This window comes from Solanum verrucosum, unplaced genomic scaffold (genome assembly GCF_900185275.1).
Source record: "Solanum verrucosum unplaced genomic scaffold, falcon-dt-bn FXZP01000235.1, whole genome shotgun sequence".
NCBI classification, from domain to species: domain Eukaryota; kingdom Viridiplantae; phylum Streptophyta; class Magnoliopsida; order Solanales; family Solanaceae; genus Solanum; species Solanum verrucosum.
This window is the reverse complement of record NW_026019948.1, coordinates 3,944,605-3,971,993: the sequence shown is the minus strand read 5'-3', so window position 1 is coordinate 3,971,993 and position 27,389 is coordinate 3,944,605. Positions and strand designations below refer to the sequence as shown.

The following is a 27,389-nucleotide window of genomic DNA, read 5'->3' as shown; positions in this document are numbered from 1 at the left end:
AGGATATAGAGTAGGGACTTCATCTATTTGCCATTTTTAAGAAAGAAGTGAAGAAGCTCTTTTACGCATCTTTACGAATAGTTCGGAGCTAGATATAAGGTATAATCATCGTAAAAATAAAATGTAGGATTATTTTGTTCTGTATTTGATAGGAGTAATTAGATAGTTCTAAAATTATTTATTTTGCTATTTATACTAATGAAATAATTTATTGAAAAATAATTAATCTGGGTAACTTTTTCCTTGCCAAACAACCCCTTAGAATTTTAATGGTCATCTACGTTTTGTCCTTCACTCCTCATTGAAATTGAAACGAAAGCAAAGTGACATCAAATTAAATTAAAGAAACTTATTGAATCTCTTAGTTTTAAATTTTATGATCGAAAATTTGAAACTAAAAAATTATAAAAAAAGTATAATCATTTTAAAGCAAATTAGGAAAAAAAGGATAAATAAATTGAAATAAATAAAATAATAATTAATAATTTTTTCTAATTCTCAAAATAGCTTTCTCAAAAACAGAATTCCTAACTTCTTGTTCACGTTGTATTCATTGTTCCTCCTCTTTAATAAAAGTGAATTATTAATATATTTTTATTTAGGAAAACTTACCTAAATTTCATTAATTTAGGAGTTGATCACTTAGATACATTCTAGTTTGCAATATCAAGAATTTTATTAGATTTTGGGTGTTCAAATATGTTCAGATACATGTATCTTGGGATATATAAGGTCAAAATTAAGTGTAATTTGTTTAAGATACTCTGTATTCAAGTGGATTCACATATATTTGTGATACATAACAATTCTCCTTTACGATACCAGATACATGTGAATTACACAAAATACATACATATACATGTATTTAGTGTGTACCTAGTGTGATTCACATATATCTACATGACTAATTCACTCTTCTCCCTCCCATCTCGCTTGCTTCTCTCCCTATTTTAATGTATATGGTTGTTAAAATGCATATATCTAGATGTATCTTCCTCGATATGTAATAGAAAACTCTTAATTAGTGATAAGATACATATTATTTTGAAAGTATAAATAATAATAATACTCCCTCTGTCTCATTTTATGTGACACTTTCGTTTTTCGAGACTCAAACAGTTTAAGTTTGACCGAAAATTTGCACATGAAATTTTCAATTTTTTAAAATGAAATTTATATATTTGTAAACTATGTAAAAATAATAATTATATATTACAATAATTGATAATCTAAAATGTTTAAAAGATCTATAAAAAACTTACTATCAAAAATAGATTTGTTTGAATTTTAAAATGCAAAAATTGTCACATAAAATGAGACAAAAAAATAGTATATATGATAGTAAAATATGTCTAATTGCACAAACACATCAACCATTTCATAACGCAGGAATTTTGTTACTATTTATTTATAAAGTTAAATTAAAATATTTCAAACTTATCGGCTATTTATTATCAAATGATTAAGACTTTATATATTTCAAATAATACAGAGATAGTTCTGACCATTTTCTCCAAAAATTAAAATGATGATAATGCAAATGTATTTTTGGTCTTGGTCAGACCCCACAATTGAATTGTTAATCCTTCACACTTCGTTCAACATCACTTGAGTGCACGCACTTTGGAGGCGAATATATTGGGAGTCACTCACAAGAAAACGTCCGTTATTATTATTAGTAGAAATTACGTGTGAAGATACTTGAATGCTCTTAAATATATTTAATTATGTTGATTTTATGTATGGTTTTAAATGGTTGAACAAAACAGTTCATACTTTAATTAGATTTTTCATTTCTTTATTCAAGGAGATTTCATTAGAGAAATTTATTGTGACAACCTAGCTTAAGATAAGAAGTCTCATATCGATAAAATACAGGAGAAATATTGGGTATATAAATAAGCAGACTTTACTTACTAGCGATGCGTTTTAAAGTCATGTAGACCTAAATATAAACGGACAATATTACTAGCGGGCTGGACCGTTACAAATGGTATCAGAATGACTCCGGTGTGATGTTAAATGTTTTGCTTTGGTGATTTTTTTTCTTCCGATTTTTTAAAATTTAAAGATCAAACCAATAATGTTCTTGAGGAAAATAACAACCAATACTCAACTTAGCCCCTCGTACTACAAATAAAAGTTGTTTAATGTACATTTACAATTCAATTCATAAATGAATTCCCTTGCTTCTAAAAAGACCGAAACTAGAGGAGAAAAATAAGAAATCAAACAACTTAAAATAAAATTAATTAACCAGCTCCATTGCAAAGAAGAAGAAGAAAAAAAAAACATGTACAGAAGATTAGGTTGATAATTAAAGTGTAACATCAATATGTATAGCCTTTTTTTCTAATAAAATTATCCTAAGTTAATAACCAAAAATTAAGGATGAAAGGAAAAATCTAAAAAATTCAAATGGTTTCGCACATATTTGTGATATACGAACAAATCTCTCCTGTCACTTTTCTATATATGGTATCCCAGATACATGCGAATCACACCGGATGCATTTATCTGATGTGATTCGCATGTATTTGAAATACATAAACGACTCTCGCTCGCCTCTCTTCCTATTTTAGTGTGTTTGATAGTAAAAATAATAGTATCTAAATGTATTTTTCTCAATATATAATAAGATAATTCTTAATTAATGGTAAGATAAATATTTTTTTAAAAGTATAGATAATAATGAAGTACGTCTAATTTATATAATTTTTCCTTCTAATTTTGCGAAGGTGTGGAGACTAGAGCCCACTGCATACATCATTTTGTTCCCACATTATTTCATTAGGTCCACATGATGATGAGTTATTTCTCCTCAAGAAAAAAGTGACCGGTGCAACTATTTCAGTTTGGGTTTAAGTACACAAATGATCGACCTTAAACTTAAAATATTTAATATGGGGCTTGTTTAATTACTCTCTTTATCCATTTTTATTTGTCATGTTGTGCTTTTCGAAAGTCAATTTGACTAATTTTTAAAATTAAATTAGATTACATTAATTTGATATTTTAAACAAAAAAATTAGATGTTCAAAAACTATACGAAAAGAACTATAAATTGCAATTTTTCGCATATCAATATGATGAAAAAATATATCGTAAAATATTAGTCAAAGTTCTTATAGTTTGACTCTAACAAAAGGAAAATATAACAATTAAAAGTGAATGGAGGTAGTAGCATTTAATGGCATATATATATATATATATAGTTATGCCATTATTAATTAATCTAATGCATGCGTTAAAAATTCTCTATATTACTAATATATAAAAATTCATAATTTGTAATACACATTTTAATACATATGGTTTATGCCACTTGCCAAATTAATAAAGGTTAGGGCATTTTATCCATGGGAGGGAAGCAATCAATTATGCAAAAGTCTCTTTCAAGAAAAGAGAAGTCATTTTAGGAGCAAAAATGGGTCAAAACTCAAAACCATCAAACAAAACAAGGAAGGAGGGTTCCACATTGTTTATGTCACTTAACAAACAACTTGAGGGTTCACAACACTATTCAACCATTATATTCATGTCACTTACTAATCAATGTGGGGATTCACATTATTATCCAACCATTAATTTCTTTTATTTGTAATTATGATGCCTGGTTCCTTTTTTGTCTTCTGAGAAGGATAGGTCATGCATTGCTAACTCATAAATATCTTAAGTACACAAACTTCATTTTAACCATAATCACCACCACACTAATCAAGAACAAATATATGTATTTTACTTATTAACTATGTTACTTAATTAAGGCAAAAAGTTAGACACCAAGTTTTGCTAGTTAAATAATGGAAAAATTACTCCTCCGTCCACTTTTAATTGTCATAGTTTCCTTTTTTTAGAGTAAAACTATAAGAATTTTGACTAATATTTTACGATATATTTTTCCATCATATTGAAATACAAAAAATTGCAATTTATAGTACTTTTCGTATAGTTTTTGAATATCTAAATTTTTCGATTAAAATATCAAATTAATATAATCTAACTTAACTTTGAAAATTAGTCAAATTGACGTTAAAAAAGCGCAACATGACAAATAAAAGTGGACGAAGAGTCGGAGAGAGTAGAAAGTAAGACAAGTATTATACATGATTATAGTTGAAAAGAATTACAATTCACAACTATAGTTAGGGATTTATAACAATTTTCTCTCTTCTTTCTCTCTCTCACACACACATTTCTCCTCTTTCTGCCCTCTCTCGTTTATATCTCTCCTCTCTCGCTAGCCTTTCTCTGCCCTCTCACTTCGCGTCCTCTTTTCTCCCTTAATACAAATAGTAACAACTAATGATACAAATACAAATGTTAACATCAATGATACAAATACAAATAACAATTGTCAATTATACAGATTCTTTTAAGCGATACAAAATACAAATACACATGACAACAAATAAATACATATGACAACAATCAATAATACAAAATACAAACACACAAGACAACAATACAAATACACATGACAACATATGCATACAAATGCAATTTATTACAAAATACAATATTGATATAATTGTATTTTTTTTATATAAATTGCATTACGTTAATACACTTAAACTTGATACAATATTATATTGATATAATTGTATTTCCTGATACATATACATACTAGTTATATATATATAATATATACAATTATCCATAAACAAATATAATTCACTTCTCTTCTCTCTGAGCCCCCTCACCTCTCCCCCCTCTAAAATCTATCGATGAAAATTAAATATATATTACTTCAAAAAATTACATATTCCCTTGAAATAAAACACTCACTTTCTAAAAGGATAATACACTCTCTTTCTAAACAATTAAGTATTTTTTATTTTTTCATTTAAAAAAATTAAATTAATTTAATCAAATTTTAATATTTTTTTTTTTCGGGATAAATAAGACTGTGACGCCTAAAGGTGCACTGTTTGAGCACGAGGACTTCACGTGAAGGACAGGCGCTGAGTTTTTGTTTTAACACAGAGCTCAGAAAATAGACTATTTTTTGTCTTTACATCACAAATCACAATCCATTTATCAAATTTTGTTTAGATCAAAATGATTTCGGATTGTGCTTTTTCCTAGAATTATCAATGAGTGGTAATGTGCTTGTTACTACTAATATTCAAGTAAATAATGTTTGAATTGAAGAGGACTAATTGCATGTTTAAAAATGTTGTATTAAATTTTTAATGTTTCTTTATTTTATTAAGAGAATTTGATCAAGCTGGCCCTAACTTATTTTGGTTCGATAATTGTGTGAAGGTAGGAACTTAGGGAAAATGGAGATAAAAGAGAAATGAAGAGGCGCCGGGTCAATTGAAAAAGGCAAGCCAAGAGATTTATAGTTTCTTCTCTACATACCATCATGTAACACAGAGTCCCAATTTACCTATTCATGGTTAGATGTCAAAGCAATTCACTTGCAAACTAATCCATTTCATTTCCATGGAATCTTGAATAGTGCTTGGTAGATTAACCAAGTACAATGAGAATTACTATATATAACATGGCTTTAGAATCTCAAATGCCCATCTTGTGGCTAGCTAAAACTATGATTTGGTTTATCCTAAGACATGGATATTTCTTGATTTGACTAAAAGAAAAAGACCAAAAAGATTTAGGTTCACTTTGTTGACAACTTGACAATAGACAAACATGGCCACTGCTAATAGAAAAGAATCAAGCAGGGGCAACAACAAACTAATTTATCTTCCATACAGACAACACAAGAAGATAACAAAAACTCTGAGAAAAGATACCTCCTTGATGCAAATACGCGTATTTTTCATGTTAAAATCGCCAACATTCAAGGTATGGACAGAGGTTTACTAAAAAAAACCAGCAGCATTGAGAAAAAAGGGTTATATATACTATGCAAGGAAGCTGAACATGTCATCCCTTGCACCCTGCAGGAACAACTTAACCCTTTTTGAAGTAGTTATCCAACGAAAACTGCAATGGAATTCGATCTGTTATACAAGACCTATATTCTCATTAGCGTGCAGCCAAGGACCGTTCCTCTACACCTTGTCATTGGAGCAACTTGACGCCACACTTGCCTCTCATTTCCGAGTGTCAGGACATCAACATCAGACAGCAATTTAATGTCCCAATTCCAGCGCTCGGGTCCAATAACCCCTCCAACAATATAGATATCATCTCCCAGACCTATCATTGCAAACCCAATTCTTCTACGGAACTCGGATGCTGAAACTACCATCTTTCTTGTTTCTCTTTCCTGCCTGTATATGAGCCAATGACTCAATACATAAAGCTCTCCCCTAACAACAGCCATGGGACCTTGGAGCCAACCGTACTCATGCACAGTCCAACCCTGCTTCACATTTTCCAAAACCTGAACAGTTGATAAACCTTTGTGCAATACATGAACTTTACCACCAATAACCACTCCTGAGCAGGCAGAGTTGTGTGTGTGATGAAGATCAGGGATCGGATCCCAAACATTCTTCTCGGGATCATAGATTTCTGCTTTACATATTGATTTTCTGCAGTTAGTGAAACCCCCGGCAACAACTATCTTCCCATCAAACACACAACAAGAGAACATGGCTCGAGGCACAATCATAGACGCACACAGACTCCATTCTCGGGTTACTGGGTCATATGACCAGACCTCATCCGTGGCAAAACTTCCATCTTGGTCACCAGTCAATGGATCCACACCATCACTACCACCACCAAGAACAAAGAGTTTTCCTGCAGTAGATACCACACCGAAGTGTGCAAGATGTCTGATGTTTGACGGAAGAACAGGGAGAGTAATCCAAAGATCACGCATAGGATCATAAAGCTGCCATAAATTATCAGGATCAAAGGCGCAGACACATAAAAATTCTTCAGATGAATTGACCTCCCGTCTTGCCTTAAATAGTTCACCACTTCGAATAGCAGCTTGCCAGGAATGGGAAACAAGTTCTAACTTGGGATGAAGATAAAATGGAACCCGTGCAAGACACCTGAGAGCAACAGCATCAGGAAGCCCTTCAATGAGTACAGACATTACTATCAAGCTTGCATCTACCCCAATAATACTGAACTGACTGATAAATCTTGTTGTTTGAAAGTCAACCTGAAAAACTTGACAAATTAATGTAGAGATCCAGAGCAGACATCATAACTAACCCATATATCTGCTAGAATAATGAGCAGCATATAACAGGATGATTTCAACTTCTTTGTATTGAATATGCGAAATGCCAAATATCTTAGTCCACTGATCCCATGATCAGAGCTCTGTCTGCATTCTAAATGCCCTTACATCCCAATCTTCATGCATAATGGACATGTAGAAAAAAGACAAAAGGTCACCTCTCTCCAGACAATAGAAAGGAGAGAAAAAAAGGACCTTTTAATTGTTACCTTCTCAAAAAAAAAAAAAGGACCTTCTGTAGCAAGAACTAACATGTTTATCAAATGAACTTATGTCCCTTCCATTAGTGATCCAATTTTTTGATATCCTCATCAAACACTATAAGCTTATTGGAAGTGCTAATACATGGAAATGACGCAACAATCTTTCTATTTCATTTGGAAAAGTTGAATTAAAAGACCACCCAACAGGATAACTAGAAGATTTCCCCCTACAATTTCAATACGCCTCATAAGATCCCTATCACCAGGGATATTAACAGTTTTTCTACAAGGCAAATATTATATGTTCTATATCAATGACCTCCACAACATTTTCAAAGAGAAGAATCTTGCGAGCAGAGAACTTAAGAAGGTACTGTATCAAGTACTTGATGTGTCTTAACTAATTCTCCTGATTTTGTCCAAACAATATAGTCCTACACAAAGTAGCTACATTTCTCAATGCATAAAATATTTACTGTGCCATAAAGATCCCCATCCTACAAAAGCATACAACTGTATTTTAGAGAAACTTACAAGCAGCTAGATAAACATATCCTGTGCCAACCTGATCTCTCAAAATGATGTGGAACCTAGAGATATCATGTAAATCTACAAACTCTTGCTGTATCTCATCCAGGGTGGAGATAGCACTAGTAGTTCCTTAGAAAAGGGTGAAAGAGGCAGGAAGGTTCAAGCAAAACTAGGGAACAACCATAGAAAAAGGGGGAGAACAGTTGAAGTGGAACAATATGGCAACCACAATCCTAAAGTAATAATTTATTCCATTTGACTTTCGTCAATATGTTCAGTTTGAAAGCAGCTAGAATGTTACCAATCACTGTAGTTAAGTACCTGGGCAAAACGGTGCCCTGTGATATCTTCTCAGCTACTTTCTGAATAAATCGAAATAAAAATGTTAAGCAGAAACTAGAAAGAAAATCCAGCAATTAACTCAGGCCGTGACATCACCTACAGATGTGAACACTCTCCCTCTTGCTTCTATTTGATTTCACTTCTTTGTATACAGGAAGTGCAGTACCATGCAAATTAATCCTCCACGAAATTCACCAACCTGGATTATCATTTGGGGAGATTAAGCAAACAAACATACAATGAAGATATTAAGTGTAGGAGGATGTGAAAGAAGTATAAAGATGTCCTATTAAAGCTGAAATGACATAAAATTGTAGTTGTATTTGACTTGATTGCTTTCCCTTCAAAGAAAGAATTCACCCATTTGGGACAGACCAGATTGGAATGTTGGCCAAAGAATTGGACGGAAGGATTTTATTTTTCAATAGTACACCTATCTACTTAGAGATTACCCCTGCTAGTGGAGAAATGTAAGACAGAGAAACTGACAGCAAGAAAGAAAGAGATCACCAAGACATGGAAAATAAAATTAACTTAAGTATAAAAACAACACCAGTTTTTTGGTTCTTATAATGGTGGAACCAAGTCTGTCCCAATGTTACAGCCCCCAATGGCTGACCTAACAGCTGAGTCGTCAGTGTAATAGCCTTGGAAAGCAGGGATTTCGGTAGTGGTGACAGTAGGTGGATTCTTCCTTTCTAACCCTTGGTGCAGAGTTAACTTATACTTATATTGGTGGGAGGTAGCACAAAACTTGTGAATTAGTCGTGGTGCGTGCAAGCTTGGGCTAAACACTACAGTAATAAAACAAAAAGAATTCTCTCTACATTATTACAAGCAGCATTTGCCCCAACCCTAATATAAAACAAGGTACCAAAGAAGCATTGAGGGAATTTATCCATTTCTACTAATAAAAGAGCATTATAAGTGGCTAAAGAGTATTACAGTAGACCTTTACCTCCCTAAACCACGGAAAATTTAAATGAGAGAGATTTAGGCGTTAAATAGTTCCACGGAAATTAAGTGTGAGATACTCAGGTCAAAAGTCATGTTATATACAATATTAAAAGTAGTGATTGATAATTCAAATTTTATCTTATGACAACAAAAATCCTCAACCTTACCATTTTGGGACTTAATGTTTGTTCTGATTGGAAGAGGGAAAAGGGTAGTTACAGATAAAGCAAATAGAGCACAGCAGAAAGTGGAAGGCCAAATAAAAGAAAACAGACAAAACGAATGGTAAGAGCTCATTTTAAATCCACAAAGAAAGCAAAGTAAGAAAATGATTGGTGATGGTAACCTTGAGGAATAAGCACAAAAGGAAACAATTATCACAAGCATATGGGGAAATCTGGAGGTACAGTGAAACAAATTCTTTCTGTGAATCAAGCTTCAGCGATTGGTTAGAGAATACTTAAGAACTGACCAGAAAACAAAAGGATTTGATGCTTGACTGCCTAAAAGCAAGAAATCTCGCTACGGATAAAAGTGCCAATGAAATCCAGAGTAGACACTAACAGTAGTTTAAATTACAACTAGGAGGTAAAAGGACAGAAGGTTAATAAATGGCTTGCGCTACTGATGATATAGGCAGTACGAGCTGTTTCTTTCCACAGTCACTTTCAGGATTATGCAATTTATATTGCACAAACATCAGCATCTCAAAGCCAAGCAGATTGGAAAATCAACTTAGCTTGCAAGCAAAAACTAAAATAAGATTCCCGGTTATAAAACAGAAGATATTAATATTAAAGAACAATAACAAGCTTGATCTTAATTTAGCTCATTTATTGAGACCCTACTCATAAATTTCACTTATGTGAGGTTCTTATCGTCAATCCTAATGAAACAGAGGGGGGCTGCAGGTAGGTTGATAGGCAATGTAAAGATAGCAAAAGAATGATAATTGGAGAAATGTGAGTGGTGAGGTGGATGTGACTGTACAAGATGATAATCGATTACATCCGTTAGAATGTGCAAGTAGCACAAATAAAAGGATAAATTGAGAGGAGGTCGCTTGAAATGATTTGGTCATGTTATAGACTTCCAAACGCACCTATTTATAGGTGCCACTATGCTAACTGAATGTGTCAAAAGGGCGAGGTGGATGTAAAACCACATGAAGAGAAGTAATCTAAAAAATTGACAATATTTCATACCTCCTCCATTTCATTTTATATTTCTTAGTTTGATTGTTTGACTAGGTACGAAGTCTACATTTTCTTGAGAATGGTGACATTGAATACGAAGTTTAAGACATAAAAAAAACTTTTGAATCTTGCGGTCATAAAGTAAAGGTGTATATAACATACCAAAAATATCTTTCGAATTTTGTAATCTTAAGCATTTCAAGTCATTCTTAAAAGGGAGTGTCATTGTCATTAAGGTAAAATGAGATGTTAAAAATAAAGCTTAAAATATATAGAAAAGTGGCATTTTTTTAAACAAAATAAAAAGGGAAGTATGACATATAAATTCATACGAAGTTAGTAAGAAGAACACACACACACAAAAAAAAAACAAGAATCTATTATGCCAATACCCACTAATAGGCTGTCATTGTACACTTACATTATGTTCAGTGTTGTGCCCTTTTACTTTGGTTAAGGTTTTGAATGTTGGCATACAAATAATTGTGAGATTTGGATAAACACTAGTTGCATTTGTCTCACTAAAAATTTGAGCACTTAAATGAAAATAAGCCCAAACGAAATGACAAAGATCATTTAGCCAACCTTAACTAGTTTAGAATTGAGGCATAGTTGTTGATGTTGTCTTGAGACCTGCAGCTAAGTTCTTTAGCCGCAATGGTAGAGTAGTACTATATAGCCCCATACTTGTTGTGCGAATATAGTAATTGAACATAAATCTCATACCATGATGAGAAAAGTCTTCCAAGTGTCTACATTGTTAAGTTGCTATGACTATAGATGTGTTTGTTCATTTCGAAGTGGAAATCAAAATCCAATTCTTTCACCAATTCAGTTAAACATCTTTTATAAACTACATTTTTCAAAAGAGTGATTTTATTAAAGTATACTAAAAAGACACTAAGATGCAAAAGATTTCATACACGGTTATATCTATAGATTAACAACAAAGAACTGAAGATCAAATTGATTCCTCCATCATAAACAAGTATGAACTATCATAATAAAAAGCAGAAAAGCTAAACAGAAACACTCTAAACACACAAAAACAGCCAAATCTTAACAAGACAAATCAAATGATGGCAGCTGAAAAAGTACATAAACATCATCACCCAATTATAACCCAAATCCCTAACATGCAGAAAGAAGTATAAAACAGCAAAAACAGAAAGTTGGGTGTTTCAAGAATTGGGAAAATGGGCAATCTTGAAAAAGAATAATAAAACAGTAAAAAGCTAAACTTGGGTGTTTCAAGAATTGGGGAATCTTGAAACTCTTGTACAAATTCCAAGAATTAAGTAGAAAGCAAACCCGATCCCAACTGATTAAGATGAAATTGAAAATGGATAATCATTAATACCTTAACCCGAAAACCCTGCAGCCTTCAACAAGATATGCAGGATGCCCCTTTTTTGGTGTAATTACAAATGAGGAAGGAATAATCAAAATACCAGATTTACCATAAACAATTTGACAAGTGATTTAGAAGAGAGTGTTTTTGGAAAGTAACCCTACCAAATTAAATTAAAACAACAAAGAATAGATTAGGCATATTCTATTCCATTTGGTTCGGTTTTCTATTCTGTCCTCCAAAGGATAGTTTCATTTCTACTTGTCCAACCATGGTACAAGAACTAGTACTCTTTCCATACTTTCAATTTACGTGGCATATTTTATTTTTTTTGGGAAAGAAATTTGATATATTTTTTAATTTTGTTATTTAAAGCTAATATACTCCTCGTTCTGAAAATGCTCATAAATATCTCATATTGTTATATAAATAACTCTCGTATATTCCTATTGTTACATAAATGATCTACATATATCAGCGCTAAACGATAGTTGAAGGGTATATATATAAACTAGTATTTTTTTTGTCCAAGCATGGGACAAAAAGAACACGTATTTTTTACTAATATTTAATAATATTATCAAGTTGTTTTTTTTATCTATTTAGGTGTATTCTTTTATTTAAAAATTTATGTATTTTAAGAATATTTTTAAAACATTGCAAACTATTCTCATATTTCTTAAATTTCATGTCTAATCAAACTACATCACATAAAATATGTAGGAGAGAGGGAATACTATATCAAGTTCTCATTCTGTCATAGATCATGAAGTTGAAACTTGAAAATGTAGGTTATTTTTAAAATTGTAATTTTTGAATTTTAAAGTTTTGTTTAGACAACAAAAAAAAAAAAAAATCAAAGTTTTTGTGAATGGAAGTGGGGAACTTGAGAATTATATTTTTAAATTTTGATTAAATTTCATGACTAAACTGATATTTAGATAAATTTTTAAAATTTGTTCCAAAATTTATGACTAAAACGAAAGCCAACTTTTTTCACATAAAAATTATTAACTAAATTTAATTAACTCAAAAATAAAATAGGAATTTATACATTTTGCACCGGAAAATTGTTGTGGCTTGCCACATCAAATTTTACTTAATACCTCAAATTATTCATTTCGTTAATAAATAACTAGTGAACTTATCTGCATTTTACGCGGTTAAAAAAAAAGATAAAATGTCGATAATTTATTAAAATATAATATAAATAGAAGAGATATTTATAATATGTACATGTATGTTATATATATGCATCTAGATGTATAATTGATTTTATAAAGATACGTTTGATTAGTAGTCCCATGACTCCAACCAATGTCATAAGTTGTTTATTTGAACCTAAAACAAAATTTATAAACTTACCACAATAAAAAAAATCGTATAATATATAAAACAAAAATAAATTATGGATAGAACATACGATAAATAATAAATAATGTACATCATTATTATGATCTTAATTATTTAAAAAATTGAAGAAAAAAAATATGAAATCAATGTACAATTTTCCTAACTCTTGTCAATATTCATTCCCACAAACCGATCATCATTCAATAACCTTCATTTTACTATTCAAGTCAAACTAAAACATGAATATAAGAATTACGTATCAAAAATATAATAACTTGAGAGACTTATAATGTAATCATTTCTACAATGTTGTACCATGTCTTTATTTATAGAACTACAATATGAATATCGAAATAATATAATGACTATTAATTATTTTAGGGGTTATGATAATAAAAAATTATTGGAGTAATGTAAATAAAGACCATCAAGTTTTAAATTAATAAAGTATTAATGAATGGTTAATTGACATATTTATTATTTTACAATAATAATAGAGAAATAAGAAAAAATGTAAAAATAATAATAAAATATTAATAAGTAAATAAAATTCTAGAGCAAATCCTCAATATTTAGAATGAATGACAAAAATAATGAAAGAAAGGCTAATAAAATATTTTAATTAATTAAAAATTTAGCTTTTTCAGAAATTGAAAAAATTACTATGACATACCTTCTGAAGTATGACATGTCAAGTATGAGGTGTTCACCCCTATAATTTAGTTGTCCATTAATGATCGCCTAAACATGTTGAACATTATTAAAAAAAAAAAACTCATCAAATCATTAATACTATTCAAAGCAACCTAAATATATATTACTATTCAAAGCAATCTAAATATATATTATAAAAATACTATTTGCTTCTACATAAAAATAAAACCATGACATATTATTAGTAACTGTTGTTTGTTGGTTTTCATTTTATAGCTTTTAATTATTTTAATTGCAATCATTATTATTATTACTAACATTTAACTCTTATTTTTAATTCAATTGCTACAATTTCCCTGCAGGAAAGAACAGAACATAAGATGTAAGAAAAGTCTAAAAGTTTTGGAAAATGTATAATTTAAAATTTGAGCATTTAGTTTCAATAAATAATATTTTTATACTTCCATGAATATATTTAATTTTAATCAGAAAAATATTATAAAATGTCAAATAAAAAGGTGAATTTTTTTGAAGTTGATTAATAATTAATTAAATGATGATCATATAATGAGGTCTAAATAAAATAACGATTATGTATCAATGAAGAAGAAACCAATCAATTTTCGATAATTACTATAATTAACTGAAGGAATATTATAAATAGATCATCATTAATTTAATGTATTATTTTAAATCCTAAAAGAAAGAGAAAATTCTCAAAAATCAGAAAAAAAGAAAGATAATTAGACCTGATCAAAGAAGTATGCCACATCAACTTTTTCATATTCTCTTTTATATATACAGTAAAATCTCTATAAATTTAATAATCTCTCTAAAGTAATATTTTCTTTCGGTCCCGACTTGGGCCAATGGAAAAAATCACCAATTTCGGTAAGATAATAAGATAATATATTTCCAGAAGACTCCTATATAAATATATGGTCCCATTAATATCATAAATTAATAATTCTTTAAAAGTACAAATATATCTAAGACAATTTAGTGAAATATGAGTCTATTGTGTTCTGTTTTTTCTTAAAATTTAAATCTAGTTGAAGCTCATCTCTAACTTTTCGTATTGCATTCAAGAGCTCCGATTTTGTCTTTTCGAACTGCACCATAAAATTGTAAAGAGTTCTAGATGCGATAAGTGCTTCTTACGCGTAACTGGTTCCAAAGGTATAGTATCATCTTCAACTTCATCATCAACATTGCTTTTTCCGATGGTATCCACAATTCTTCTAAGCTCTGGACCTCTGAACATGTATCACTTTCACTCGGATAATCCAACAGGTTATTGACATCCTATTGTGGTAACCAAGATCATTAATCATGACCTTAAGTTCATGAATGATGTTTTCACAAGTGTGTTTATTCAAATTCTCTGAGATTGCATCCCCAAACGAATTTTATAGTGTCGAAAATAATTTGCTATTGTCTCTTGCCGAACATTTGTTATCCGAGTAGGGATTGCAAATTGATAGCATCCAAAACATTAATCTTTGCTGGATTAATTTGTCCCACTTCACAACCTTCTAATATCCTATGATAAATTTGTTACGATAATACATCTTGAAATCTCTTATTATTCCAACATCACAAGATTGAATTTTGGATGTCATGTTGGGTGGCAAGAAAAGCAATTCAACATTTTGTAGTCCTTCAATATTTCTATTATGGGCTGGACAATTATCTACCATAAGCAAAACTCGTCTACCATGCATTATGTGGTCAAACCAACGAATATATTCATCAAAAAGCACACTTGTCATCCATGCATTTTTGTTTGCACGATAGTGACAATTCAATAAATATGATACATAAATTAGTAAGATACAATGATTTTGATGTATTCGTTGTACTTTATGTATAATATTTTTTTTTATATGAAATCAATAAATATGATACATAAATTAGTAAGATATCTCTATGAAATAATAAAATTGCATGGTCCCACTATATTAATTTATAGAGGTTTTACTGTATATAGATTAGACAGTTCATGAAAATTTGGGAACTTTATAGGAAAATCACTCTCGTTTATGCTGTAAAAAGTTTATTTGAAAAAACAAAAAATATTTTCATTAAAACTGCATAAATATCCTTAATAGAAAGATAAATAAATAAAATTATCCAAAAATTGAGAAGTTATTTTTTGTTATCTGAAGTATAGTTTTTTATTTTCTGCAATACTATTTTAATTTAATCATCTAATATTCTTGGCATGTACACAATTTCCATTTAAAGAAACACGCAACCAACTTATGAATTCTCATTATTTTGTTTTTCAACTTTACGTGGAAACAATTGTTAATTACTTTCGCATGGTCAAATGATCGGATCTCTAAAACGATAAATAATGCTATAATTTGATCCGTTTTATGCACACACACGTTATATTCACATTAGAACACTGATGAAGTCAAAATATTTGCTAAAAAGATTCAAAATATGAAAACGTTCAAATTTCAGTATCTATCATACATATATAAAAGAAATAACTTTAATAATAAATCTTTGTTAAATTGTTTGCTTAAGAGTTAAGGTATAGTAGTATTACTTTTTATAACTAGACTAGATATAGCTAAAAATACACGAGACCTTCTGCCTAGCTAATGAGAAAGGTAAAATAGAATACTTTTCCGTCCACTTTTAATTGTCACAGTTTCCTTTTTAGAATCAAACTATAAGAATTTTGACTAACATTTTATGATGTGTTTTTTAATTATATTGATATGGAAAAAGTTGCAATTTATAGTACTATTCTTATAGTTTTTGAATATCTATTTTTTTTTAAATTTAAAACATCAAATTAATGTAATCTAATTTAACTTTAAAAAGTTATCAAATTGACTTTCGAAAAATGTAATATGATTAAAAGTGGACGGAGATATTAGTAAACATAAAAATATAAAATAAAACAAAAAATGGAATGTTGATTGAACTTTTTATTTTCCTTGTTAGAGTGGTATTTTACTATTTTATGACTGAAAGTATGGTGAGTTTCACAAGTTAAGAATTACGCCAACCACCTCTTTTTCTATAGCAATAAGCTTGACATTTTCGTTTGGTAATAAAATTTGAAATAAAAATTTGTTTATAAAATGTGAGTCAAATTTAAATTATGCTTTGACATTTTAAATTGTATAATTTTTGTTTGCAAAATTCAAGTTATAATTTCATTTTCAAGCGCATCGGCCTATCTTTTATTATTGGATAATTTGTGACTTACAAATTATCCTATGCAAATCACGAAGAAGGTGCTTCGGTCTATTCTTATTTTTTTTAATCATATTAATCTTTTGGATTTTGAATTTAGTTTAGGTGTTATTGTTGTCTTTGCTTTTACTTCTTAGATTGTTTGATTTATAGTCTTCATTTTGATAATCTCAAAAATCTATTCAATTTTTAGAATAACTTATCTTGAGTTTTTTAATAATTATTATTTTTAGTTTGACGCTTCTATTAAGATTTTCTCCATACTCAGGGCTCGAACCTGAGACCTCTGGTTAAAGTTGAAGCAGTCCCATCATTACACCACAATCCATGTTGGTAGTTCTTTAGTTATTCATCACCAGTTAATTCAATTACCAACGTGATATCCAAGTAAATCACAACTCTTTAATATTTTGCAAAAAAAAAAAAAAAAAACCATATCATTGTATAAAGTTTTATTATAGTCCTTGAAAAATGACTAAATTCTTAGATAATGCATATGATTTTTTTCGAGGAAATTACATATTTATGAAAGTTGATTACATATACAATTTTCCTTCTTTGTTTAGAGTATATATAATTGATTTGGTAGTGTTATCTTAAAATATAGTCAATCTAATATGTATTTGAAAGTATATTATTGTCATACCTTTAAATTAATAAATAGATAATAATTAAATCGATGAAAAAGTGACTTAATTGATTTGATTTTCTAGAAAATATTATTCAAACTGAACCATGAACCCCGACTCTATTGTTTGAAAGATACAAAGAATCAAACCATAAAGCATGTGTAATATACTTGTACCGTTTGTACATTGAATCAGTAGGTTGAGTGTTTGAGTCACATTGAAAGGTAAGTGAGAACATTATTGATCCTTCTGACTTTTCACACACGCTTTTGAGTTTAGATGGTGTTGAACAAAAAGCGTTTAGATGGTGTTGAACAGTGAGAAAGAGGCTATAACAATGGTAAATAAAAGAGAGTAATATGGGAGCTTCAATGAATATCCTCTTGATGAATCCTCACTTTGTGAAGTTCTTGATCCCTCTCCTGCATATATGTCAACTCCTCAAGTTTATAATTTCTCATGACCATTATAAAATTAGTGCATAAAAGAAGATGAACAATGTGGAGTACTTATTACAAAATCAAGATTTGTTAGTATTTGTACCTGAAGGAGTGGATGAAGAGAGTGGAGAACCAGCTGGGGAAGTAGCTGAAATGTTTATATTTACATTAAAACATGTTACACAATGATTATTCACCATCATTAGAAATGAAAACGAACATTATAAATGACGATAATATCTCAGATGGTCACTCAACTATGTACTCTTCTCTCAGAAAGTCACTCAACTTTAAATTTTAACTCAAAAGTCACTCAATTATGTACTCTTTTCTTAGAAAGTCACTCAACTTTGAATTTTAACTCAAAAGTCACTGAATGTTTTACTTACAAAGTCACCTAAATAGATTGGGTGACTTTGTAAGTAAAACATTCATAGTTGAATGACTTTTGAGTTAAAATTCAAAGTTGAGTGACTTTCTAAGAAAATAGTACATAATTGAGTGAATTTTGAGTTAAAGTTCTAAGTTGAGTGACTTTCTGAGAGAAGAATGCATATCGATCAGAGGTGTATTTAAGTTTAGTTAGTCAAATAGAGGGGTGTTTTTAATTAAGACTATCAATAATTCGCAAATGAAACTAATAATTTGCATCAAGTTCAGAGATATTTTCAATACCTTCTCTATTAATATGTGGTTGTTATAGTTTATACTCTCATGTTCCACAAAAGACATCTAAAATCACTTGTATTGTAGAAAAGACAAGTACATAGGGTACTATAACATCCATTTACAAAATGGAAAAAATAATTGATAAACTTAGGTGTACCTTGACATAGTGTAAGAGAGGGAGTGATATGAACATTACAAGCTTTAGGAAGAGCCATAGCCAGTGTTTGATTGACATTAACACCACTAAAAACATGACACACGCATCGCGGTCGCGTCTTCACTATAGTAGCAAGCTGTGTGCAGCAACCTGACGATGGAGTTGTAGCATTTCCTTGTATGTATTGTAAGCAAGGTGCTAAACCAACGATAACTTGTTGGCAATCTTCTGCTTGAGAACTCACATGTAGTAACAAGGAAAGAAGAAGTAGTGCTAGTGCTGAAAATATTGTACTTGTTGATATTTGCATTTTTGTTATATGGTTTTGGAATGGATGAGTTACGAGAGAAGCAATATTTATATATATAGGGAAAATTACTTGGGGAATTAAATTAAGGTTTTGTTGTGAATGTGGGTTAACTACTTTTCCTACTTGATAATGAATAGTAATTACGTAGTAGACAACTGTATTAGTATTAATTAATTTGATCATCTAATTTGGGAGATTTTTATATTAAGTGAAGATAAGCATTCGAGCGGTTTTTGGTATGTTATAAGGTGTTGTGATGTTCAAGGGCCTCTCTTTTGTCTCCACGTCTCATGGATGACTTCTAAATTGTTTAATTAATATCTACTCTTTTTTCGGAGGACAACCTTGATGTAACTGATAAAGTTATCTTCATGTGATCAAGAGGTCACAAGTTCAAACTCTGAAAATAAGCTTTTGCGGAAATATACGACAAAGTTACATACAATAGATTCTTGTGGTCCGGTGTTTCTCAGGACACACAGCACATAGCTTACTACTCAGGGCTTCCAATTGCTCTTTTTGTCCCTTAGAATGAAAGGACTAATAAGAATGTCTTGACAAGAGGAGTGCTCGAATAGTCAAATGGTAAATACCTTCACCTTAGTGGCGGAGTCAGAAATTTCGTCAAGGGTGTTCAAACTTTAAAAGAGTGAATTTTATTTTAGCAAGTGGGTGCAACATTTTTTAAAAGTGAATTGTTGGGACTCTTTTCATAATTTAAAATAAGTGAACTTTTTATAGTTCAAGAGAATTGTTGAAACTTTTTCCGGACAGACCAAAGACCTTTATTGTATTTAAGAGTGTTCATTTATTTATATATCCACATAATAAAGAATATATTATCAATATACACGATTTAATTTCTCAGTGAAGGGTGTTCAACTGACCACCTTCGCCGGCTGTAGCTCCCCCCCTGCTTCACCTTGAGGTTTTGGATTCGATCGAGACATCAAAGAAGCAAAATGGTGAAAGTGACTAGAAAGGGATAAAAAGAAATATGAATGCTTTCAAGAAATCTTATAGTAGTAAGCAAAAACGGTGCAAATTAAATAACCCAACGTTTCTCTTGGACCATATATGTACCCCTCATTTTAATAAAGCGGATTAGACACTGAATTTGAAAAATAACATATTAGGACTTTTAGAATTTTATGATCTTAAATATATCATAATATTTGTTTAATTTTGAAATTTGTAATATGAAATACACCATAACATATGTGTGACTATAAGAACTTGTCATTGAGTTTAAAATAAAAGGTTTAAGTTAAACTTTGGGTTAAGTTTAGAAAAATGCAACTCCCATAAAAACGGAGCAATACAGAGATTAATATATATTTCTTTGGAAATGAATGAAGTATGTGTACATAGGACGATTAAATTGGGAACAAACAACATGGTTGTGGCACGATATTTTTGATGTGATCCCTCTACCCTTGATCAAAAGTTTCGAGTTCAAACCTTGAATATGAAAAAATATCATGTTGGAAGTGTTGCCCCAATAAAAAGGTCTGCATTGCGAATGTGGATTAGATCAAAGGGGAAGTGTTAGGCAAATTCACTCGTTTTTCTTTTTCCTATGTCTCTTTTGTTGTTTTCTTAACTAGAAGCCAGAAGGTTTCATTGTGTTAAACTTGAACGTTCAACTTTTTTTGAATAAATACAAGTCTTGGATAGAGAGAACTCTTTATGAATAGATCTAATTCATTTTTATCAACTGCCATCCTTCATATTCTCTCTGCTTTAGACTCTTGTCAATTTTCTTATTGGTATCTTACCAGGCTCAACGCAATTCTTGATTTACCCGTTGTTAAGCCCTTATAGTATATTGTCCACGCTCATATGTCTAGTCGAGTCCCACATTGATGTGGGAGGTGGAATTTCACTTCTTTATATTAGTATGGTACTGCATGAGCTATCTTTTGTGGTTAAGTTAAAATGTGCTAGAATTGGCTATCCAAGACTCGATGAATAACTCAATAGTAAGTGTTGACACAATACAGGACATGCACTCATAGCTGGTACTACAATTTTGGGGACAAAATCAATAATAAAATCATCATTCATGGAAAAGAACAACTTAAAATGTTCAAAACTCCTAAAAAACACTTAAATCTAAAAGAATGTTGATGCAAAAGCAGTGAATGCAACAGTGAAGATCCAAGTAACTGTGAGTTCCACAATGCTTCCATCAGATGTGCCACCACCACTGGCCTTTGACCCTGTTCCTGCTTTTTTCCATAGATTAATTAAAATAGTCAGTGCTTTCAAAATGTGGAAAAGACGTTAATCTAGCGTTTGACCATAGATTTTGAAAGTAATTTTTAAAAATTGTCTTCAAATAACTATTTGACCACGAAATTTGATCAGATTTTGAAATGTGATCTTGAAATATTTTAAGTTCAGACTAGGTTTTGGGACTTGCGCTCACAAGACTTTAGTTTTATTTTTAAGTAAGATGCATCTCCTTTATATATATTACAAAAATCACAACTTCAAAATCTATGATCAAACGGTAACCATGGTATACCTGAAGGAATGTCTGGTGATCCTTTAGAAGAGTCCGCTGGAGGACTATCAGCAGGCGAAGCTGCTGGTCCATTTGCACCACCTGTCAAGTAGGAAAATAGTGATGTGAGATTTAGGTGGAGTTAACTTGTACACACCGACAATATAAGTAGTTTTTACATAATTCAATTAGTTGTATACTTATTAGGTGACTAGTTACAGTACTTATTATGGGTCGTTGTTGTAGTTATCTTTTAAACGATGTGATAGTATAAAAATATTCTTTTGTAAGCATATATATTCATACCGTTGCAGCGGCTAACAGGAGGAGTTTGCACATTGCATGCACTAGGAAGTGCAACAGCCTGAGTTTGGTTAATAGAAACACCAAAAGAGGAGCCACCACCATTTAGAACAGAGCACAGGCATCGCGGCTGTGATGCAACAACCCTTGATAGCTGTAAGCAACAAGATGTCGAGGGAGTTGTTGTGTTTCCAGTAACATAATTTAGACATGGGGACAAGCTCACCAGTGCAGTAGTGCAGCCTGATTGTGCTCTGACTCCATCCCATTGCACGAACACGAGCACCAAAGTCAGAGTTAGAGCGATCTCAATTCTTTTTGAAGCCATCTAGTGAATGCTAGCTAGCAGGTTGATCAAGGGTATGGAACTAAAGCATTGGTCTAGTTTGAATTTATAATGGAACTAGGGAAGAAGAGAAAACTTTACGTTGTTGATATTTTGGTTGACCAACTTTAACAAATTGAGGTACTATAACTTTGCATAGTCGATATAAATAACTGGTTGAAGAAAGTTTGGTTGTGTTCAAATGATGCTAGGAGTAGTATAAAATATGGAACAGGTAGTCTTGGTTGCAACAAGAAAAGAGATGTGTCAATCAGAAACATATATGTTTCATTTTGTAGTTGGTAGTGCTTAGGTAATAGGTGGTCTAATTGATATAGAAAGATTGCAGATTATTAATATATGATAAAAAATTTACTCGCATTCAATGTTTATATCAAGTCAATAGATGAATGACATATGTTTACATATAACCTTTTATAGCTTTTTCACTTAAAGTTCATAACACCAGTTTCCTTTCTAATTATTTCCTGATTGTGGTTGACTATTAGAATTTGTTTCATCTAATATTCTTATAATCAAGAACACTCATTCATAAACCGGCTACTGGTACAAATTATATAACATAAAGAAATGTAAACAATGTTTATTGGATAAAGCAACCCCAAAGATTTGGGACTAAAAGCAGTTAGTGGTGACCATTGGATAAGTTTCTTCAGCTTAAGTTGGGTTAAAAACACGGATTGTGGCGAAGGGATATAATCGGAAAGAGGGGCTAGATTGTCATGATACTTTCTCACCGGTAGTCAAAATGGTTACTGTTAGAAACATCAGCAGAAACTAATTGAAAAGTTGTTGTTGTTGTTGCAGACTTGGATCACTGGTTTGTTGAAGAAGTCAGTCTTTTCTATTCCTACTCCAGGATCACTGTTTAGTTTTTACTATAAAGCAGCTATACATATTGCCTCTAACCCCATATTTAATTTCAGAACTAAACATATCGAGATTGATTGTCAGCTTAGTTATACAAGGTCTGTATTTTAGAAAGGCATAATACATAAATTGGACCCTTAACTTGGCTTCAAATTATAACTTTGATCTTCAACTTTCATAATGCACAAATAGGCACTTTAAATATCCAAAACTTAAACAAAAAAACACTCGGATCCTACCTGGCAAAATGCGTGAAATAAACTCAAATTAGGCTCGTCAGATGTTAAAATCGAGGGGCCCAACAGTAAAAAAAGCATTGAAAGGACAATTAAACCCTCTTTATATTTTTTTCAACAATTTTCCCCTCTTTTTTGCATTATTTGTTGTTCACTGCAAAATGCAAGTGACATTTAATAATTTTTTTTGTTATTGCGAAAAAAAATTATAATGAAGTTTTTTTTTTTGGCAAGATGGGTGAGTATACACTTGTAAAAGTCGAATGCAATTTAAGTTCGAAGGTTCTCGATCAATGAATCCGATCCACACTTAAGGGACTCCTTACATTTTGATTAGGTATTAGATTGCTACTCAAATTTGACAAAAATCTCAAAAAAATTCATTCAGACAATTTATCAAACACTTTAAGTGCACCATTTTACTTAATAATATTTAGCACTGTATGTTCATTTTTTGGCCTCCAAAAATTCATAATTGTAATTTGCTATTCACTATGACAATCACAATACACAAAACACCCTTTTTTTCCATTAAGTATTTGACAACTTAAAGCACAAATACACTTTAACTAACAAAAGAAGGAGAAGTTCATTGATTCTCATGTCTTCCCATATTTATGGGCTGCTCTGAAATAATTTTGCAACAAAAACAATAGTAAAAAAATGCTGAAATGACAACTCTACCCCCCGAATTCCGGCAACCCAAAACCCCCGTTCATTTTCTTCTTTTTCAGGCAAAAGGCCACCACCAAATGACCCCCAAACAAGTACCTCCAACCCAGCCGTTCTCCTTCTTCCTCACACTGGAGCACAACCCATGAAGCGAACTAGCTTCGAGCTCGCTAAACCCACCAAATACCCGACCCCAAACCCATCAGATCCGCCATCTCCGCCAAGAATCATCACGAAACAACACTGCTACAACCAACAGCTCGAACCAGACACAAAACAACAACCAAATGACCCCCCAAACCCCATGAAAACAGACCCAATGAGCTCCAAGCTAGCAAAACCATTAGGAGGAATTAATTTTGATTCTTGTATATAAATTAAAATTAATTTTGATTTTTTTTAGTTCTAAAATGACGTGTAAAATATTTAATTAGTTGGCAGCCATTGAGTGGCTCACTAATACACGTGGGAGCGTTTGCATTTCACGCTCTTTGGCTCCAAAAATCGTGTGTTTATTTATTTAAAGGTAGGATAGTTAAAGTGCCTATTTGTGCATTATGAAAGTTGGAGGTCAAAGTTAAAATTTGAAGCTAAGTTTAGGGGCCAATATATGTATTATGCCTTTTAGAAACTTTGGTCTTTAATAGAAACTTAAATAACCTTAATTAGAGGTTAATATTTGTACATAGAGGACCACCTTGGTAAATTAAAATGGACCAGATCAATCAGGAGTTTATTACTTGAAAAAAAAAAAGCACAAAGAAAGCATTGAACCATGTTTGTTCAGGTGAATCTTAATAGTAGTTCAGTTGATTATCTAAATTTTCACGTTGTTGGTGAGAGTTCAATTCCCCTATCCCATTACCCCTTTCCCTAAACCCAATTTTTCTTAAAAAGAATAGAGTCTTGTTTAGACAACAATAGTTGCTCGAATAATAAACACGTTTCACCTCCAATTGTGGCTGTTCGAGTTACCTAAGGAACAAAAAGGGTGAAAACACCTAGGGAGGAGTAAAAGAAAAACATAGTCCACTTACGATTGATCAAAGAGATGATTACTATTTAAAAACAAATTACAACCAATCACACTCGACCCCAAAAGGGGTGGCATAAATTAATTCACAATAACAATGTTTCAATAGCAAAAAAAATGAGTCTCCTTGAACTAGAAAGAGACATAAAACTCTAAAGCAATCTAAGCCAAAACACTTGATACAATGAAGAGTATGAATCCCATTAAACTGAAAGAAATTTTGATGTTGCTGCTTCCTGCATTTGATGATCCATTTCTTGAAGTATCAGTCTTGGACCCGGTTGAACCTGCAAATATATTAGCATCATACTTTTAAGATATTACTTATATATAACATCAGATAAATAGATAAAAATGAATTCTTTTTCTGTTTTCGTCCTTTTTTTCGCGGGAATTACCTGATCCTGATGGAGTTGCTGGGATTTCTGGTATTTCATCAGATGAACCAGTTGGGGCAGGGGAACCTGATGGTGAACTTGCTGGAACTGAAGCACTTGGTCCATTTGCTGCTGCTTTTTGTAAATGCAAAAAAAATATATAGTGGATTATTAGATGAGTTGAACTTCTAGAACACTATCAAGTCCAAATAATAGTAACAAGCCTGATTCTTTTCTCAGAAACTCTAGTTGAAGTGTGTGACCATCTCATCTAAAAGTTTAATCGTATTCTCAAGACCTACTACATGTTAAGTAACAATAATGTAATTTAGTATAGAAATTGTGGTGCACGTGAACTCATGGTCTTTCCATCAAACTAGATATTTTATATATATGCTTTTTAGAATTGAGCTAATATTATCTGTTGGCTCCCATGCTCCAAAAGAATTGAATGATGCATCCATTCCAACTAAATACATTTTATTTTTCATTCTTTAGAGGTTCAATCATATTCTAGAAATCCTATATCCGCATCTGGTACTGACAAGTAGCATATAAGATTAAAGATTGGGATTTTACCATTGCACTGGCTAAGTGGAGGAGTTTGTACATTACAAGCAGCAGGTAAGGCTAGAGCAAGAGTTTGATTTATTGTAATTCCAAGACCAGAACCACCACCATTAACCAAAGAGCAAAGACATTGAGGATTGGATTGGACAACACTAGACAAGGCTGTACAGCAAGTTGAAGATGGAGTAGATGAATTTCCAGTAACATAATTCATACATGGTGCCAATCCAACTAATGTAGTCATACAACTTGATTGAGCTTCACCCTTATTCCAAAACAGGGCAAACACAACTATGATTAGGGATATAATATTCATGACTTTGGATGTCATTTTCTTTAAGTTTAGAGAAGTTTGAGTTGGTTGAGAATTTACAAGTTTGAGTGCTGAGGGAGATAAAAGGTTGTGATTTAAATACATAAAGTCTATGTACTAAACAACAAGAAATGATAGGTAGTTTGGTTGGCCAACTCAAACTAATGAGAAAAAAATGTCTAATTTCATAACTAAACATTTCAATAGAAAATAAAGAAAATTAGACTTGGTTTGTACCATTGACAAGTGTAAACTTATTAAGTAGGCTATTGGGTTATATGGTCTGGATTTCTCCTCTCAACATAACGCCTCAATCTTACTCATTCCGTTTTTAAAAAAAAGACCTAATTTGACTTGACACGAAATATAAGAAAATAAAGAAGATTTTTCAATTTTATGGTCTTAAATTAAAATTATGCTACATGTACCAAAATATTCTTTAATCTTATGGTCTTAAACATGTCACGTGAAAAATTGAAATTAAAGTGTTGTAAAAAAATGAGTCATTCTTTTTTAAATAGACTAATTAAAAAGAAAAGTAGGAAAATCTTTTTGAGGCAGAGGAAGTTTTTTTTTTTTTTTTTTTTAATTTTATTGTGGCTAATGAATTTGAAAAAAGAAGAAGAAAAAATAACGACAATACCTTAGTCCCAAACATTATGGACACAACTCTATAAATTTTCAATGTTCATTGTAAAAAAAAAAATCATCTCAATTTAATATTATAGGATTTTTTTTTTTTTGAATCAAAAGTTTTCTGATTATTAGAAACAAAAGTTTTTTCCACCGTGAATCAGTCAGAAATTTGTCTTATTAAATATGATTTTCCCACTTGTTTTCATCGAATCAGCTCGCTGAGAAAATACATGGTGGAAAGCAGATTCTCACTCAAATAGTGAAAAACTTTCTAATTTCTTCGTATGAATATATTAACTACTATATTTTTTTTCCCATCGATTCAAACAAATTATT

General features: G+C 31.2%; 5 protein-coding genes across 7 annotated transcripts in view; all 5 read right to left on the bottom strand.

Moving 5' to 3' along the window:
- LOC125812109 (RAN GTPase-activating protein 1) overlaps window positions 1–27,389 on the bottom strand; it is a 376,170-nt gene that overhangs the window by 340,418 nt on the left and 8,363 nt on the right. The gene's annotated exons all lie outside the window — the stretch shown is intronic.
- Window positions 5,449–11,919, bottom strand: LOC125812179 (F-box/kelch-repeat protein SKIP30-like). 2 transcript variants are annotated; one of them, XM_049491701.1, is made up of 4 exons: window positions 11,767–11,919; window positions 8,350–8,452; window positions 8,233–8,273; window positions 5,449–7,096 (listed from the first exon to the last, which is right to left on the bottom strand). In XM_049491701.1, the coding sequence occupies exon 4, from the start codon at window positions 7,025–7,027 to the stop codon at window positions 5,990–5,992; it is 1,038 nt and encodes a 345-aa protein (XP_049347658.1). In that variant the 5' UTR covers window positions 7,028–7,096; window positions 8,233–8,273; window positions 8,350–8,452; window positions 11,767–11,919; the 3' UTR covers window positions 5,449–5,989. The 2 variants fall into 2 exon arrangements, with proteins under 2 accessions (XP_049347658.1, XP_049347650.1); XM_049491693.1 differs by lacking the exons at window positions 8,233–8,273; window positions 11,767–11,919 and having other exon boundaries at window positions 8,350–8,488.
- LOC125812334 (non-specific lipid transfer protein GPI-anchored 5-like) lies at window positions 17,913–19,188 on the bottom strand. Its single transcript, XM_049491848.1, has 3 exons — window positions 18,879–19,188; window positions 18,156–18,200; window positions 17,913–18,034 (listed from the first exon to the last, which is right to left on the bottom strand). Exons 1-3 carry the CDS (start codon window positions 19,186–19,188, stop codon window positions 17,913–17,915), a joined length of 477 nt encoding a protein of 158 aa, XP_049347805.1.
- On the bottom strand, window positions 21,140–22,360 carry LOC125812314 (non-specific lipid transfer protein GPI-anchored 5-like). The gene is made up of 3 exons (XM_049491830.1): window positions 22,004–22,360; window positions 21,719–21,799; window positions 21,140–21,416 (listed from the first exon to the last, which is right to left on the bottom strand). The coding sequence occupies exons 1-3, from the start codon at window positions 22,326–22,328 to the stop codon at window positions 21,304–21,306; spliced, it is 519 nt and encodes a 172-aa protein (XP_049347787.1). The 5' UTR covers window positions 22,329–22,360; the 3' UTR covers window positions 21,140–21,303.
- On the bottom strand, window positions 25,162–26,484 carry LOC125812278 (non-specific lipid transfer protein GPI-anchored 5-like). 2 transcript variants are annotated; one of them, XM_049491797.1, is made up of 3 exons: window positions 26,114–26,484; window positions 25,556–25,666; window positions 25,162–25,444 (listed from the first exon to the last, which is right to left on the bottom strand). In XM_049491797.1, exons 1-3 carry the CDS (start codon window positions 26,433–26,435, stop codon window positions 25,320–25,322), a joined length of 558 nt encoding a protein of 185 aa, XP_049347754.1. In that variant the 5' UTR covers window positions 26,436–26,484; the 3' UTR covers window positions 25,162–25,319. The 2 variants fall into 2 exon arrangements, with proteins under 2 accessions (XP_049347754.1, XP_049347749.1); XM_049491792.1 differs by having other exon boundaries at window positions 25,320–25,444; window positions 25,556–25,669; window positions 26,114–26,466.